Source organism: Bubalus kerabau, chromosome X (assembly GCF_029407905.1).
Source record: "Bubalus kerabau isolate K-KA32 ecotype Philippines breed swamp buffalo chromosome X, PCC_UOA_SB_1v2, whole genome shotgun sequence".
Lineage (NCBI taxonomy): Eukaryota > Metazoa > Chordata > Mammalia > Artiodactyla > Bovidae > Bubalus > Bubalus kerabau.
In genome coordinates this window covers 71393474-71411617 of record NC_073647.1, presented here as the reverse complement: position 1 = coordinate 71411617, position 18144 = coordinate 71393474, and the positions used below count along the sequence as shown (strand labels likewise).

General features: G+C 39.5%; 1 protein-coding gene across 1 annotated transcript in view; it reads left to right on the top strand.

Moving 5' to 3' along the window:
* The window catches only part of GUCY2F (guanylate cyclase 2F, retinal), a 136406-nt gene that overhangs the window by 53096 nt on the left and 65166 nt on the right, over nucleotides 1-18144 (top strand). Inside the window, exons 4-6 of the mRNA XM_055563131.1 lie at nucleotides 835-1136; nucleotides 14164-14518; nucleotides 15887-15971. Of these exons, the coding sequence (XP_055419106.1) occupies nucleotides 835-1136; nucleotides 14164-14518; nucleotides 15887-15971 (742 nt within the window). The remainder of the gene's footprint in view (nucleotides 1-834; nucleotides 1137-14163; nucleotides 14519-15886; nucleotides 15972-18144) is intronic.

The following is an 18144-nucleotide window of genomic DNA, read 5'->3' as shown; positions in this document are numbered from 1 at the left end:
TGTCCTTGGTAAGTGTGGGAACACTTGGTCAACATGTGTTAGAATGTATGTTTGTTGGAGGTAGGCAATAAAAAGCAACAGTGGCTATGGGAAAATCTCCCATCTTCTTCTAGGTGTCTTATTCTTAGGTATAATAATAGTTACCATTTATTGAGGGCTTCCCTGGTGGCTCAGCCACTAAAGAATCTGCTTGCAATCAGGAGACTCCGTTTCGATCCTTGGGTTGGGAAGATCCCCTGGAGAAGGGAATGGCTACCCACTCCAGTATTCTTGCCTGGAGAATTCCTGTGGACAGAGGAGCCTGGTTGGCTACAATCCATGGGATCGCAAAGAGTTGGACATGACTGAGAAACTAACACACACATACACCATTTATCGAGCACTGTGTGTTAAGCCCATTACATGGATTCCTCCTTCAGTCATCACTACCATCCCCTGAAGTAAATATTTAGGCAGAGAGAGGTTAAGTAACTTACCTAAGGGTGGGCATACAGCTAGTAAGTAGTGACATTAGGATATAAACCTAGGTCTTCTAACTCCAAAGCCTTTCATTATGCTACCTCCCACTTGGTAACTTTGTTCTTATTCCCATCTAGTGTTCGACACCGCAGCCTGTAGACATGTCTGATTTTTCCCTATTGACTAATCAGAGTCCCTGAAAATACCTCAGCCTCAGCTCAAGGTTTCAACATCTTGCTCATCTTGAAGACATAAGATAGATATAATTTACAAATTGGTTATAGTACATTTATTTGTTTCTCCCAATCTGTAGTGTTTAGTTCTGTATCTTACTAACATTTTGCTGCCATAACCTCCCTGCTTTGTCGGTTTCAGTAATCATCATGTGTATGCATTCGACTTTGATTGGGGGAGAGACTCAGACGCATCTCTTGGAATGGGCTCACGATCTGCAAATGACTGATGGCACCTATGTCTTTGTTCCCTATGACACCCTGCTCTACAGTTTACCTTATAAGCATATCCCCTACCAGGTTTTAAGGAACAACCCAAAACTCCGGGAAGCCTATGATGCTGTGTTGACCATCACAGTAGAGTCCCAAGAAAAGACCTTCTATCAAGCCTTTGAGGAGGCAGCAGCTAGAGGTGAAATTCCTGAGAAGCTGGAGTCAGATCAAGTAAGTGCAGATTCACAAATTAATCATGATCAGAAAAACTCAAAAATCAGGAAGGTAAATATTTTTCCTATCAAGTGCCTCTATTCCTGAGGAAACTCAGTCAATAACAGGCAACTGCACACAAGTTAAAAACACCTTTTGTTTGCAAAAAACTTTTGTAAAACAAAGACACATTATTGGAGTTTTTATTTTTATTTTTTATCTTCAAGCTACCCATAATGACAGCATACAACCATGAAAAAGAAACAAAATGTGTTTAAGAATAGGGACACAAAACTTTAATATATACTAGTGCTAAAATACATATTATATATATACACATATATATAAGTGCCGTTCAAAGGAGCCTAGTAAAAATGAATCCTATTTCTGACCCAAGTTCTGATCAATTCAACAATAAGAGCTGGTATGTAAGAAGATACTGGCTTTATTATTGATAAAGCTGGTATTGGGGAATACAGCTTCTGTCTATGTGTATTTGAGTTTCCCACGATTGAATCTGAAGATTGATCAGCCTTCTCCATCTAGTCACCAGCATTACCAGACCCCTATGTTCCTGCCCCATGAGGGCATGCCTTTCACTTAAATGTGTAACCTAGAAGAGCATAGTGGAGTATGTACTCCCTATAGGGAGCTCACTCTTAAGAGAAATAAGTTAGGATGGCCTGGGATACACATGTTTAATTCTCTTTCCAAATGGACCAGTCAAAGTCACTCCTCCTTTGTGGGAAGGAATGAGTAAGGTGGTGAAGAAGTTAGGTGTTTGTTTTGCTAGTAGGGCTGTCTGTATATGAAAGGAATCTTTGGGAATGGGGAAGAATTCCTCCCTAATAATATGTAAGAAATAATATATAGATATATATGTATAGTTGAGTATATGTATAAACATATTTCAGATTCAAATCACAGCCAGAGGGACTAGTGGAAGAAAAAATAGTGGGGACAGGAAGAAAGCAGAGAAATGAATGGACAAAAACAAAATGGATCAAAAAATGGACAAAAGACAAAAACAAAGAGGGAGAAGACAAGGAATATGAAAGAAAGATGGGGAGGCCAAAGATAGTTACATCAGAAAAAATACAGAGGGAGTTTTTGTTTGTAGGTTAGAGGCCAGACATAGAAGGCACTCATTTTCAGAAGTATTTAGAATGGCACATAAATAAGTTGAAAAGTTCTAGCATTTGCTAGCATAGTGTATTAGTTATAATGCTCTGGCTGTAACTAACAGAGAGCGCAACACAAAATAACCCAAGTAATTTTTTTTTTCAAAACTGGAAGATATGGGGACTTTAGGGTCAGTTAATTCAGCTGTTCAATGACATTATCAGTGAGCCAGGTTATTTTCACTTTTTCACTTTACAACCATAGCATGCTGGCTTGCCCTCATACTGGTTACTCTCCTGGTCCCAAGATGACTGCTGCAGTCCCAGATAGCACATCCGAGTGGAACTGTCTACAAACGGAACTGAGAAATGTCCCTTTCTTGTGTCTCTTTTTAAAAGTGAGGAAATCTTGCCAAGAATCTCTTCAAGCAGACTTCTCCCCACACTTTCCTGATCAGTCATGTCCCATACTCATGCTAAATTGAATAATTTAGAAAGAAGAATGAGACCATTGTGACTGACCCTATGGTTGCTGAAAAAGTATGCACAATTAAAATTGAGATTCCATTAGCAAGGAAGAAGGCTGTCGTGTAGGCAATTGATTGTGCCTAACACATTCTCCATGATCTTCTCCTTTGTGTATATTATGTATTCCTTTATTCTGTGCACTGCCTTTCTATCTGAATGGATAGAAAGGTCAACCTTAGGTTTTCTTATCTCTTTCTGTCCTGAGTATTGATAGCAAAGATTTTGCTGATTCTTGTTCTAATAAAAAAAAGTAACTAGCACAGATATTAACAGTTTTGGATTTGAACTTTATTGCCACTGATAAGTTTATAATAAATCTTTCTTTTAGGAGATACACATATATTTATTAAAAACAATTCATTGATTTGGTAAAGAGTGGCAAGAATCCTGCAGACTGCCAAGAATGGTTGCTCAAGCCAGTTGTTTGGTGTATTCACAGGCAAGCAACCAGATGGTGAATTTTTGTACTTGTTATCCAATGATATGGTATCATATAGATACAAGACTAAATCATTTTTTTTACTTTAATCACAGGATTGAGGGAAATAGAAAGAAGTGTGTGTGTGTGTACGCACACATGGGTGTGTGTATCTGTGTGTGTAATACGTGTATGTGAGCAGATATTTTGATACAAAAATTTCAGACCTTTTACTCTTAATAGTTGATCCAATCTCTTTGAGCTGTGGAAAACATAAGGTAATTAAGGTAAAAAAAGACACCATTAGTTTGGTTGCTAGGCAGCCTGTACTCTGCTTTAGACAAGGAAATAGAGCGAAAACAAAGACTCTAAAGCTTATATATAAAGAAAGCTTGTTTAGATGCATTTCTGCCCCCACTTTGCAGGTGCCTTGGCTTTGCCTTCATAACCAAAGAGTGATAGAAGTGTAAGATAATTATTTTCGCATCTCTGATAAACAAAAACTCCCTTTCCCCTAAATTACCGTGCTAAAAGGTATTTTTAAAGGCAGCTAGTATAGCAGAAAGAGCATATGGTAAAGAGTTAGACAAACTTGGTTTAAATCTCAGCTTTTCCTTTTGCTAGCTGTCTACCCTTGGGGAAATTACTTAGATTTTTGAGTCTCAATTTTACCATCTGTAAAGTGGGATAGTAATCTACAGCTTTTAGGATTGTTGGGAAGATTAAACAAAGCAATATGGGTAAAGTGACTAGCAGAGTGCTTGACTTACAGCTACTTCCTTTTCACCTTTTGTTTTTGGTTAATGACCTTATTTGTTGATGGTGACCTAGCCTCTAAGTTACAGTCTGACCTCAGCTTCCTACTCTCTTGAAGTTTTATGATTATTGGCAAAGAATTGCTCAATAGTTCCTTTGCTTACCCCTGGACTCCTGTTTTGTTTTTTTTTTCTTGTTCAATCAACAGATCAACAGCTATTTATTAAGCACATACCATGTGCCTTGCACTATGCTGAATTTCAGATAAGAGTAAACAAGACAGGATTTTTGTCAGTAGAATTGGAGCCAGTTCATAAAAGCCAATTGTGTGCCTCTTTTCCCAACACTGTGTTCACTGGCATCATATTGGTAGATTGAATCAGGCGTTGAGAATATTTATGCCACATAAATTGGTAAATGCTACAAGTAAGAGGTAAATGCTACAAATAAGAGGTTTTTCCCCTTCTCTTAGAGCTATTGCTAATATTTACTAGCACATTAATTGTTTCCAATCTTATGGGGCTTAAATTCTAATGAAAGAGAAATTGTAAATGAGTAAACAAATATATGAGAAAGATGGCTATATTTTTCCCTTGCCCAATAACTTCCAGTGGAGTTGAAAATTCCAAATATAGAGGCTATATTGCTTGAAGCAATGGTTTGCATCCTTTTAGTTTATACAATTGCATCTCCAAAAAATTAAAAAAACAAACAAACAAAATTATCAAAGCAATGCATGCACATAGTTTTAAAAGTCAAGAAATACTAAAATGTTTTGTATCAACAAGGCAGTCCCTAGGCCTTCCTCTCACTCTTCATCAGAAACAACTACTTTCATGTCTTTTAGTTCTCTATTGTGGTATTTATATTTCTAAATATCATACTGCTACTGGTTTCTTGATTACTCTACTTTGGATATTATTTGCTCATTTCCTATTATAGTTAAAGATTGTTAACTCTTATATACTTTCTTACCCTCCTTCAGACTCTCAATAGAATTATGTCACACCTTTTAGTTAAATTCATATTTTATGTTTTTAATATTTTACCTGTCTAAATATCACTCATAAATAATCCATGTGGTATACTATAGTAAGAATTCATTTCAATTATAACTTTTGATTTTTACTGGAGTTAATAATTGCTTTATTTTTATTTTTTTTCCTTAATTTGGATTTCCAAGTCTTTCTGCACTGTCTGATAAAACTATAGAATCCTTTCAAAACAATTTTATACATGGCAAAATCTGTTAAATCCCTTATCAATTTCATTTGTTTTTCCCAAGGCTCTCTGTCCTCCTGTTCCAATCTAAACTTGTTGCTCCCTAAGGTTGCTGTACAACTATTATGATAGGATCTTCCTTTTTGCCACACTGGAAATTCCTTTTTCTCTTTCTTCTGTGTTGGATTCACTATTCATGACTCTCATGACTCCCATTTTCTTGTTTACGGTCTCATTTTGGTGGAGCACATCCTTTAGCAGATTATGAGAAAGATAAACAGGAGTTAAACTTTCAAAATTTTACACTGTGAACTTTTATTCTAGCTTCACTATTGATTGATAGTTTGACTAAGCTTGTCATAAATATAGGTTGGCTTCCCAGGTGATGCTAGTGGTAAAGAATCTACCTGCCAATGCAGGAGACTTAAAAGACACGGGTTCAGTCACCGGGATGGGAAGATCCCCTGGAGGTAACCCACTCCAGCATTCTTGCCTGGAGAATCCCCATGAACAGAGGGGCCTGGTGGGCTACAGTCCATAGGGTTGCAAAGAGTCGGACACAACTAAGTGACTTAGCACTGCTGCTGCTGCTAAGTCGTTTCAGTCGTGTCCGACTCTGTGCGACCCCATAGACGGCAGCCCACCAGGCCCCGCCGTCCCTGGGATTCTCCAGGCAAGAACACTGGAGTGGGTTGCCATTTCCTCCTCCAATGCATGAAAGTGAAAAGTGAAAGTGAAGTTGCTCAGTCGTGTCCGACTCTTAGCGACCCCATGGACTGCAGCCTACCAGGCTCCTCTGTCCATGGGATTTTCCAGGCAAGAGTACTGGAGTGGGGTGCCATTGCCTTCTCCCAGTGACTTAGCACAGCATGGCATAAATATAGATTAAAAATTATTTTCTATTAGCACTTTGAAGACACGGCACTTTGTCTTATTTCCATCATTGGTGTTGAGAACTCCAGTGTCATTCTTTTTCCTGATCCTTTGATGTAACGTGTTTTTACTCCTCCTTATCTTCCCTGGAAACTTTTAAGGTTATCTCTTTATTCCTTATGTAATGAAATTTCATGATTATGCCTGGATTTTTGACATGTATTGTGCTGTACATTTGGTAGGGCCTTTAATCTAGAAGTTCCTTCTGCCTAGAAAATTTTCTTTCTTTTTTTTTTTTGATAATTTCCTCAACAACATTGTCTTTGTACTTTCTGGAAATACCATTAGTTGATATAAGATTGCCTGGGTTGATTTTTTTCTCTGGGTTGAATTTTTGAATTGTCTTATTAGTTCCCTTGTATCACTCATCTTTGTTTTTAGTGGTTTTTCCTGAAAGAGTTCCTCAATTTTGTGTTCTGACTCTTTTACTGATTAAATTTTTTTGCTATCATGTTTTTAATTTCCAAGAATTAATTCTTGTTTGATTCTATTTTGTTATAGCATCCTGCTTTTGTTTCAATAATACAAAATTTTCTCTTATTTCTCTGAAGATACTCATTATAGTTTCTTTGAAGTTTTCCTTTGCTCTTTGTGTCTCTCTCAGTTCCTAATTTTTCATGCTTCTTTGTTTTGGTCTCTCTATTTAATCTTGGAAGCTTTCCTTAAGTGATGATCCTGGCTGTCTGGTTATATTTAACAATGAAGCTTTAAAAGAAGGATTTGAAGGTTTATGTCCATGGTGGGCATGTTGACCTGTAGGTTTCAGTATCAGGGAATTGACTTGCCAGCTGTTTTTTTGTGTGCGTGTCAATATCTGTAGATCTTGCCTCTTGGGCTAGTCACTTTCTTTAGAGAAGAATGCTTCGATCTCCTTCCTGGGAGTTGTAATCCTGGTTGTCACTATTCTAGGAGCCATGTTGGGAGAAGTAGACTGGGATTTTCATCATTAAGTATGAACTCTTTAGCTTCATCATTCATTTTTCTATGGCTCACCTCATTTTCACTGTCCTTTGGGTCAAGTGTTCCAGCTCTGGAGCTGCTCTAAATCAGTTTAACCTGTTTCCTGCAGAGATTCGGCTCTCCTTGGTAGAGGTAGATGGCAGAAATCTAACTGTTCTGTACACACACATTCAAAGACACCCCTCTTTTAGTGCTCTGCCTAACCCCCACTTCTGTGCATAGCGCCTCTAACTCCTAAGCCCTTCCAGGTTTCACAGGGGCAAATCTCCTTGTTGCTTACCAATTTAAGTACCTCTTCAGGTACTTAAATTTAATCACCCTCCAGTCTGCTAAATCAGTTACCACTGCTATAGCAGGTTTCTATCTTCATATTCTGTGGTTCAAGATTATAGATGTCTCCTAATACCATTAGTGGAGAAGGCAATGGCACTCCACTCCAGCACTCTTGCCTGGAAAATCCCATAGACAGAGGAGCCTGGTGGGCCGCATTCCATGGGGTCGCTAAGAGTCAGACAAGACTCAGCGACTTCACTTTCACTTTTCAGTTTCATGCACTGGAGAATGAAATGGCAACCCACTCCAGTGTTCTTGCCTGGAGAATCCCAGGGACAGGGGAGCCTCGTGGGCTGCCGTCTATGGGGTCGCACAGAGTCGGACACGACTGACGCGACTTAGCAGCAGCAGCAGCAATACCATTAGATGTGGAGGTTTACTGTTTCTGCTTCTTGTTTTCCTTGGTGTTTGGGAATGATGTTTGAGACGGGGAAGAGAGTGAAGAAAAAAATTTGATTTTTCTGTCTTTAATAAGGAAGCCATGAAAGGAAAAAGAGAAGTTACAAAAGGTATACATGATACTCTTTTATTGGTGAGTTTACCATCCATTAATTAATTTAGCATGTATTTATTAAGCTCAGTTATAACATGGTAAGTAAGAGCATGGGCTCTGAGAGAAAAGTACTGCAAATTTACTTAAGCTCACTGTATCTTCACTAATTTTAAATTGCGAATAATAACAGTACCTACCTCATACAATTATTGTGAAGATTAAATGAGTTAATACACATAAAAGAGCTTGCCTGGCACCTAATGACTCCTCAATAAATGTTTATTGTTATTATTAATGTTGTTATTTTTATTATGATGATGGCCTAGGCATTCTGCAGGTAATGTAATGGAAAGCAAAATAGAAATAAGATCTTTCCCCCAATAAGGTGAACAGGTTTACCACTTCACCTTATTGGGGGAAAGATCTTACTGGGACTCTGTTATTTATTGGTGATGAATTCAAGACTGGAACAAGGATCTTGAATACTAACTTCTAGGATGATATTACCAGAGCCCTATGTTCCTCTTCTGAAATACAAACAATAGCAGCTATCATATAGTCCATGCTTATTTTGTACCAGGTAATTTACATAAATGGTCTCATTGAATCCTCAGTCCAAGCCTACAAATTAGGTATTATCAAGTGTATGGGGTCGCAACGAGTTGGACATGACTGAGCGAGTAAACTGATTGAACTCCATATATGGGTGATGAAACTGAGGCTTAAGGTAACTTGTCCACTGTCATACAGCTGGCAAGTGGCAGAGCTAGGATTCCAAAAAAGTCTAATACCAGAAGTTCCAGAACCTGACCATTCAACCACACAATAGCCTTTTAAAAAATTAGATCATTTCCCATGTCTAGTACTTTACTCAAAGTAACATTACTAAGAGACTAATACTTTGATTTGAATGGATTTATTGGATCGTTTGGGGCTCTTCTGGTGGCTCACTGGTAAAGAATCTGCCTGTAATGCAGGAGATGCAGGAGACATGGGTTTGATCAATGGGTTGGGAAGACCCCCTGGAGGAGGAAATGGCAATCCACTCTTGATTCTTGCTGGGAAAATCCCATGGACAGCGGAGCCTGGTGGGGTCGCAGTCCATGGGGTCAATGGAGTTGGACATGACTGAGCACACACACACACACACACAGACACACACACATTGGATTGTTTTCCTCTAATAGAGGAGGTGATAGGACATTATGGAAACCTGTGAAAATAGAAAAATAAATCTGAATGGAGAGATTGGGGGGTGGGATATCAGTGACAAACTTTCTAATTTGGTCTCAGCATGACTGGACAAGGATTACACTTTGTACCTTTATATATTGGCACAAAAAGACTTCTGAAATAAGGTTTTAGTTCCTGCCTTCTTCACTTTCATTGTATTCCCAATCCTTGTTTTCAATGAAATTCTATTGGCTACAAATGCATGTTGCTAGAACACATATTTTGAATGTTTTTTCCAAATGTGACCTTATTTGGCTAAGCAAAAGAAGTCCTCTGGATTTCTCAGCAAGCCTGGGGGACCTGAAGCTCCTACACGTATTGTTTTCCATTACTATAGATATGGGTGGTTAGCAGGGGGCTGCTAGGCTGATGGGGATGTGGTTAAGACTAGAGCTTTCCAGGATGGGGGACTACCAGACAGGTTGTCCGAAAAGGTTGCCTGCCGCTCATAGTGGCTATAATTGTCTTTGTGCTTTATTCTATATAAAATAAGAGTGTGATGTTCATGAGTATCATGCCAAACAGATTAGGATATTAGCCATTTCTTGGCTAAGTTCAGGAAATTCATTATTGGAGGTACCACCTTTAATAACAAGAATTCAGTTACCTTTTGGTTTCTTGATCTCTGTATGCACCTGGCTTTTTGTTCAAAGATAATGTCACCATTTTGTCCTTCAAATGGTGCTTTCCAAGCCAGGTATATATATGTGTGTGTGTGTGTATATATATATATATGTATATGTGTGTGTGTATATATATATATGTGTGTGTGTGTGTGTGTGTGTGTGTGTATTTTAATGTACTTCCAAAGTCAAAATTCTTTGGAAGCATTTTGTGTCTTTTAAGCACAGTAAATCTGAACTGATAATAGTCAACTTAATGACAGCAAGAATCATTACACTGAACAAATTCAAATATCACTGCTCCTGACCCAGACCTTGATTTCCTGGACACAAGCTCCAGAAGGCCTAGGGTAGCTAAAATCACTGAAAGTCACTCAGTCGTGTCCAACTCTTTGCGACCCCATGGACTATACAGTCCATGGAATTCTCTAGGCCAGAATACTGGAGTGGGTAGCCTTTCCCTTCTCCAGGAGATCTTCTCAACCCGGGGATCGAACCCAGGTCTCCCGCATTGCAGGCAGATTACCAGCTGAGCCACAAGGGAAGACCAAAATATCTGAGTAACAATGAAAGATTAAATCTCAATTATCATTCATTTATTCACAGTTCATTCATTCTGATTCAGGTCTATACAGTAGTCAAAACCAATAGGCTGAGTGGTTTCACCATTCTGATCTGTGATATAACAAGGTCATCTGCCTGACAGTAGGTCCTGCTAATCCTGTCTTGCTTCTTTGGAACTATAGTCAGAAGCCAACACAGAGGGTTGTAAAGAGTGTTCTTACTTCCCTTGTCCCATCCTCTACTTTTTATTTTCCTCATTATGTGCAACAGCTGCAACTATAGAGCTTTTGCTACTAATGCTAACAGAGTATGCCTTTGGCTTATGGGAAGGGGCAGTTACCATTGTTGAAGGGCACAGCAGGTAAAATGGCAAAACCAGCTAGAACACAAATCTAAGCCCTCACAGCGAGAGTGGGTCATAGTGACAGCCCCTCTTTTGCAAATGAATGCTATTGCCACAGCTGTGTTCTTTCCCTTAGCTTCAAGTCCCCCTACCATACTTTTTGTGGCTCTTTGTGTGTGAGTATGTGCATGTGTGTGTATATGTGTGTGATATGTGGTGGAAGCTAGAGAATCCTGCAGGATAAGCTTCAGGTTTCATTCATCTTGGGGAGTTACTGTCAGTGAGTTTTAACAGGGATCAATCCGAGAGATCTGAGGGCAGCGAGGGCTGGTCAGCTGAAAACCCTATGGGATGGGTCAGCCTTGAGGTGAGGATATTGTTTTTAAGAGTTCAAATCTTTGCTTTTGGTGGTAGGTTAGATGCAGTCCCTTTCCCAGAAGGCTTTGTACCTTTCGAAACGGAATACTAGCATTCTCCCTGCTTTCAGGGACTTGCTGCCCTGTGGGTTTTTACTCATTTGTTTTACTAGTATTGATTTTATCCTCTACCTTCCAGCCTTCACTTATTGTCATAACTTACCCAAGCCCCAGGGAACAGGCAGACTCTTGCAGAAATCCTAAATACAATTAACTGGAGCATCTGAGAATGTCAGGAGGGAGAGTTAGTGCAGCCCCCTAAAGGGACCTCAGTGTGTGCTAGGCAACTAAGTGTGGATGCCTTAGTGGCAGCACATGTCATCCATTCACCATGCTTATTTCTATAGTGTGTGTTAAGGTAGGGTGGTGAAGGAGGATCATTGGAATAAAGCTCAGGAAATTGAGATGTTGGTTTCTTCTCTGCTATTAGTTAGCTCTGTTGCTGGGGCAAGGTCTTTGGCCTGAACAACTGGAAGAATGGAGTGGCTTTTAACAAAAATGGGAAAGCCTTGTTGTAAATGGAGCACAAAGATTTGAGGTAAAGATCAGGAGCTTGATTTGGGAGAGATACCAAGTAAGCAGTTGACTGTATGAGTCTAGAATTTAGGAAACAGGTCTTAACTGGAAGTGTAAATCTGAGACTTATGGCATAGAGTGATATTTAAAGCCAGGAGAGCAGAAGAGATCACCAAGGGAGTTAGTTTAGATAGAGAAGACCAAGGACCAAGGACTGAACTGTAGGCACATCAATGATAGAAGATCAGAGGAATTAAGAAGAACCTATAAACAAGCCAAACAAAAAAGTCTGCAAGCTAAATTTGCTCCCTGAACTAGATCATGATTTGGGAAGTTTCACAGGAGTTCAGAACTAGAAGAGACCATAGACAATATGTATTTCAATCAAGAATGCTAAAATGAACAGAATCAACAGACTTGGGTTCTAGTCCTGATTTTACGCCTAGGTGAGTGACCATGACCCTTGCAGGACATTTGATCCTGTCCCAAATATCCACTAGAAATTTGGTCCACACCAAAATGTCCTTGATATTTGGTCATGACCAAAACATCTATCTACATTTGGTTCATAATACATTTGGTCCTTGCCAAATGGTCCTTGCTATTTGCAGGACCATATAGTCATGTTCAAAACAGCCATAAGACGTTTGGTCCATGCCAAAAGGTCCTTGATATTTGGTCTTCTCCAGAACCATTTGACATGGACAGAATATGCTCATAGACATTTTGGACAGGAACAAATGGTCCTACAAATATCAAAGAGCTTTTGATGTGGACCAAAATCTTATGGCTGTTTTGCTGTTTGTTTGTTGTTTTAGTTACTAAGTCGTGTCTGACTCTTGGCAACCCCATGGACTGTAGCCAGCCAGGCTCCTCTGTCTATGGGATTTCCCAGGCAAGAATACTGGAGTGGGTTGCCATTTCTTTCTCCAGGGGATCTACCCGACCTAGGGATTGAACCCTAGGTTCAGTCTTTACCACTGAGCCACCTGGGAAGCCCATATGACTGTTTTGAACAGCAAACCAAATGTTTGCTAGTCGACCTTGACCAATCACTTAACTTCTTTGGACTCCTTTTCATATCTAGGAAGTAAGATAGACTGGATGACTCCATTCATGATTATGTATCCTCAATTTAGAGAGGAAGAAATTGAAGCCCAGAGAGGGGAATAGTGACTTGTGCAACATATGGCATTAGGAAAAGACCCACAGGCCAGTGTGTCTTCTTCTATACTGTTGGTCTTGAATCCTGTGTGAATATTAAAATTTCTGGGGAGCTTTTCATAATTCTGATTACTGGGTTCCTAACCTAAAGTGTTTCGTTTTGTTAGCTGGGTTGGGTTTGGCATCAGTATTTTTGACATTCCTTGGGTAATGCTAATGTGCAGCCAGGGTTGAAAACCCCCTGCTCTTCATTTTCAAGACATGACAGTGTTTTGCTAGCTGCTACACCTCTCTGCATCTTCATTTGTATTTCTAATAAAAAAAACTAATTCACTCAATTTTAAACCCTTTTATTCAGATGAAGATTGTTACAGGAGGATAGCTTTCTAGACTTTGTGAAACTGAAGCAGCAAGTATTGGCTTTTCCTGAAGCTCAGTAAAATGGCATGACCATAGCTTTCTTGAACTCCATCCTAGAAGTGAAATGTTATGAGAAACCATGAAGCCAGTGTTGGGGCAAGGCGGGTGGGGGGGATCATTCGCTCTTCTTATTCACCTTTTTGGAAAAAGGATACAAGGTTTGTTCCAAAAATAAACTTTCAAGGTTAATGAGTGAGGTATCAGACACAATAAACAAATGCTTTTTTAAAAAATCATATTTATGTAGGAGGAAGAATCATGTTGTTCACTGTAGCAGCCTTACTGCTTTACAATGGCTTCTCACCAAAGCTTTGCCACTTTGCACAGCAATAGATCATGGGGTTTCTTGATTAAAAGCCACCTTCGCCAAACACAACAACATTCGGCTCTGTATTTGTGGGTGTGTATGTGTCAATATGTATGTCTGCATGTGTACATGTGGGGGTACATGTTTAAAACTGTATTGTAGTGTTAACTTTCTCTGGAGTGCATGTATCTAAGAGAATAACCATTTTGAATAAAGTCGGGACAGAGACATGGACTATGGAGACACATTATTTACAGTCTTACCACATATACCAACCACTCTAGTAGTCCCAACCAAATGATTTTACTATGCATAATGCCCCAGTAATTAACCTGGTAAATTTCTTTTGAGTGCCTCTTGTCTATTTCATACTTTTTTTTAGCCCCCTTATAACTCTAAATCACTTTCTTAGTTTAGAAGCATAAAAATATATTGTGTATGACTTGGTTTGCTCATAAAATTGTCATATTTGATATATTTAAAGATGTGAAGGCCTGGGGGAGAAAAACAGAAAAAATCAGGGGAGAAACCAACCAAGTCCTGAGAAACAATTGTTTTGTTTTTTCCCCCCCTGGGTCTTCATAGCTCACCTCCACTCAGACGTGCAGCCCATAATAATGAACACAGGCTTGGAATATACACTGAGATTGCTCTAGGGCAACTAGGGCTCAAGATAATTGTAATTTTTAAAAATAGGTTTCGCCGTTGTTTGGAACCATCTACAATTCAATTTACTTTATCGCACAAGCCATGAATAATGCTATGAAAGAAAATGGATGGGCTAGTGCTGCCAGCCTGGTTCAGCATTCCAGAAACATGCAGTTCTATGGATTCAACCAGTTGATAAGGACAGATTCAAATGGAAATGGAATTTCAGAATATGTAATCCTGGACACCAACTGGAAAGAATGGGAACTCCATAGTACCTACACTGTGGACATGGAAACGGAGCTGCTACGATTCGGAGAGACCCCTATTCACTTTCCTGGTGGCAGGCCCCCTCGAGCAGATGCACAATGCTGGTTTGCAGATGGGAAGATCTGCCAAGGAGGTAAGGAATGGAAAATCACAGGTAGTCAATTTGGCTCAGCTTGGGTTACAGGGAACCTGTTTAGGGGAAGGCATGTTTTAATGTTGGGACACTACAGAATCAATCATTTGCAGTCAGGTGACGTAAACAGCTTGGAACTCTATGTAGTTAATTTAAAATAATAAGGACAATGAGACTTTGCAGCCTTGAATAACCATCCACAATTTCAAAGCTGCTCGCAGTCATTTTTAAAAGGATTCCACTCCCAAAGAGATTTTTCTAGTAAGAGGAAGGCATGATGCTTTATCTTGGTCTTTTGTATGCTATGATCTGCAATTGTTTCCCTTGCTAGAAAATTTACCTGTCCTTCCCTTGATGTATCCAAATCCTGTCAATCAGGTTCCACCACGGAAATACAATTTCTCCACCCTCTCCTCTCTGAACTCCCATTTAACTAAAAGTCTGTACCTCACAGCTTAGTATAAAATTGCTCTCCAATTGTTTATTGTGTATTGATTGTGTTTCTTCCTCCCAAATGGACTGCTCCTGGAGGGCAGGGACCAGAGCTAATAATTCTTATGCCCCACCCTCAACCACCCAACATGGTCGGCATCCCATAATACTGGCAGTTTGATTGACTGATGGAAACCCTCTGGTTTGTGGAAGTGGGGACACTCCATCAAATCTCCGAGAGCCAGAGGAGAAATTTGGAAGGATCTATATTATTCCTATGCAGGTATACCCCACACCTTTCTAAAACCAAATGCATCTATTTGAATTAGACTTCAACTTCTCTTTTGCTTTAGCACCTCACTACCTCTTCACTTGCATCATTTCCCTCTGAAATTGTAGTAATCCATCCAAACACTTAGCTTTTGCAGAGGACAATTTACATCCTAGTGAAAACAATAATTATCAAAACCAGGCTCAACCTTGAAGGACAAGTGCTACGTTTTTCATCTTTAACTCACAAGGTCTGTGGGCTTGGGTGGATTAAAAAGATATTTTATTTTATGAAGGCAACATAATACCTTTCACAGGTGAGATAACATATTTATTCTCAAGAACTCTATCGCTGTTCAACTTAAATTAAGGTACTCAAAGTTTTCCATTCGTGAACTTTTTTCTCCAAAGAAACACCTGGGTCAGCCTTCATTCATGTGATTTGTTATTGTCAGAGTGGTGAGTAGTTTTGCTTCAGAACAGTGAAATTGCTTTCTGTGTTCATAAAGTCAACAAGACAGACTGTATTGGAAAAGAATAGAAATAAGTTAGGTAGATGTAGCTTGATTTTAGAGTCACCAGAAAGCATGAGGAGTCGCTCTGTGGTGCCCTTTATTTACAGCCTCTTTCTGATGCCATTCTTCCCCTTCCTTTTCCTCTCTGCAGGCATCAACCCTACCTTTGCTTTGATGGTCTGCCTTGCTTTGCTTATAGCCCTGCTGTCTATTAATGGATTTGCTTACTTTATAAGGTACTCTTTTTTTTTCTTTTTGTATATAAAACTACAAGCCCATAATAGCCTTGTTAATATTGATTTCCGGGAAGTCATGTTTCAGTACAATTGCCTCATTATATGACCCACTGATTTTCTTTTTTCCATAGTGATTTACCATCCCTACCGGCTCCATTTAGAGTGAAGTGTTTTCATGATGCCAAGAATAACTTCCTCAGCTGTGATTGTCAGTGTTGTTGCCTATGAGTTGATCTGGCTCTCAACAGTATTGTGAAATAAGAGAGCTAGTACTTTAGGGACTGCCTACCCCAATCTGTGCTCCCTTTTCCACTGGCAGAGTCTCCTAGAAACACTTCCCTCCGCAAGTGGTATGGACTGGGATATTTTAACAAGTTCAAAGAATTAGGCAAACTTTGGCTAGAATCTAAGATTTAGGAATAATGGCATAAATTCACAGGACTGTAAAGGGGATTAAATAAACCGAAGCCAATAGAGTACCTAGAACAATACCTGCCTCACGGTAGGTGCCCAAGAAATGGTAAATCTCAACTCCTTCTCAAGCACATGGACCTCTCCTGCTGATTGTTAGGAACCCAGAATCCTTGCTTTGAGAGTCATCACTTTTGCCCAGGGTATCCTATTGCAGATTTTTACTATCATTCTTGCTTGGACAAAATCTGTCCTAGCTAATCATCACCATCATCATTACCATCAGGTCTTTATCTTTCTTCTTCAGATCCTTAAATTCATGACCAACTACTCTGATGAACTAATTCAGGATCAGGGATAAATGGCTTAAGCTGGCTTTATAATATGACACCCCTTTCTTATAATCTTCACACTTTAACAGTTGATTCCTCCCCACAGTAGGATGATTTTGGAAAAATTAAAAAAACCACAACTCTCCCACGTTACCCTTTCTACTCGGCAAGCCGCACCTTTGTAATCTCTTTGTAAGGGTGGTCCTAACAACAATATGACAAGAATTTGGTGGGGAATGGGGGTGGAGCTATTTGCACAAATTTCAAGGAAAAAAGTGTCTATAGAGTGTCTTAAGTATCTGTGTAAATTTGGACAAGACACTGTATTTCTCTTGGTCAGAATTTTCTCATTTGTATAATGAAAGAATTGGATTAGATGATCTTTAAGAGCCCTTCCAGTCTGATATTCTAACAAGTATGTAAAATCCTGGATTGAAACTGAGGGTGTTATTCCTAGCGTTTAGTATGTTAGCATCACTGTGAAAAACCACTATTATCCAGTCTCTGCAGTATTAGAGACTTGATAAAGCCAAACAAAGTTGTAGGTAGCTTATGAATTGTTAAAGGACACTGGGTAAAGATGATAGTTTAAAGTTTTTCTTTTGATTTCTGTGACGGTGACATACCCCTACTCAGAACAGAAATTTAATGTTTAGCTGCTGCCAAGGAATAAAGTATTTAATTAACATCATGAGCTACTTTAGTGAATATAAATACCCTCCAATCAAAATCTTCCTCCTCTAGAGAGATTTGAAAAGGAGTAGGCTGTAGCTCCCCAATGGCAAAAGATGCCATGGCAGGGTGGAAAATGGAGTCACTCAGCTGCTTATGTTATTTGACAACTGCCCCCCACCCCCAGCAAATGACTGATCTGACTGGTCTTTCCCATGAAATGGACTGTTCTTTGGGCTCAGAGGGAGCCTGACCTGTAATTCTTAGGGAGGGAAGAAAAAAAGAAAAAAAAAGTCATGGAGGGGAGGATTTGTTTGGAGCTTGTAGGCTGAAGGGCAAAGAAGACTGGAGAGAGATGATTGGAGAGGGACATGATTAGAGAGGAAAATGATTGGAGAGGAAAATGAGTTTGAGACAATTGGTACTTCAAGTGGTCACAGAAAACTCAGAGACGGGAGAGAGGCACATCATTTCCCAGAGTCACTTGGGTCTTGGTTCTTCAGCTAACAAAGCACAAAAGATGCCCTCTCTTCACTGCCTTCCTCCCTCTCTCTGCCCACCACGGCTGCAATCAGAAGAGCTGAGCGGCTGATGAGTTTCGGTAATAGATGGTGATTACTTGCAGGAGAGTGGCTCTCTGTTCCTTCCTTTTCTCTGTGTTTTGATTGTTTAAGTTTTTTTTTTTCTTTTCAAAAAGAAAGACGTGCAAAGAACCCAACCACCCCAAAACAAAGGATTCTTTGAACTCCTCCTTTCTC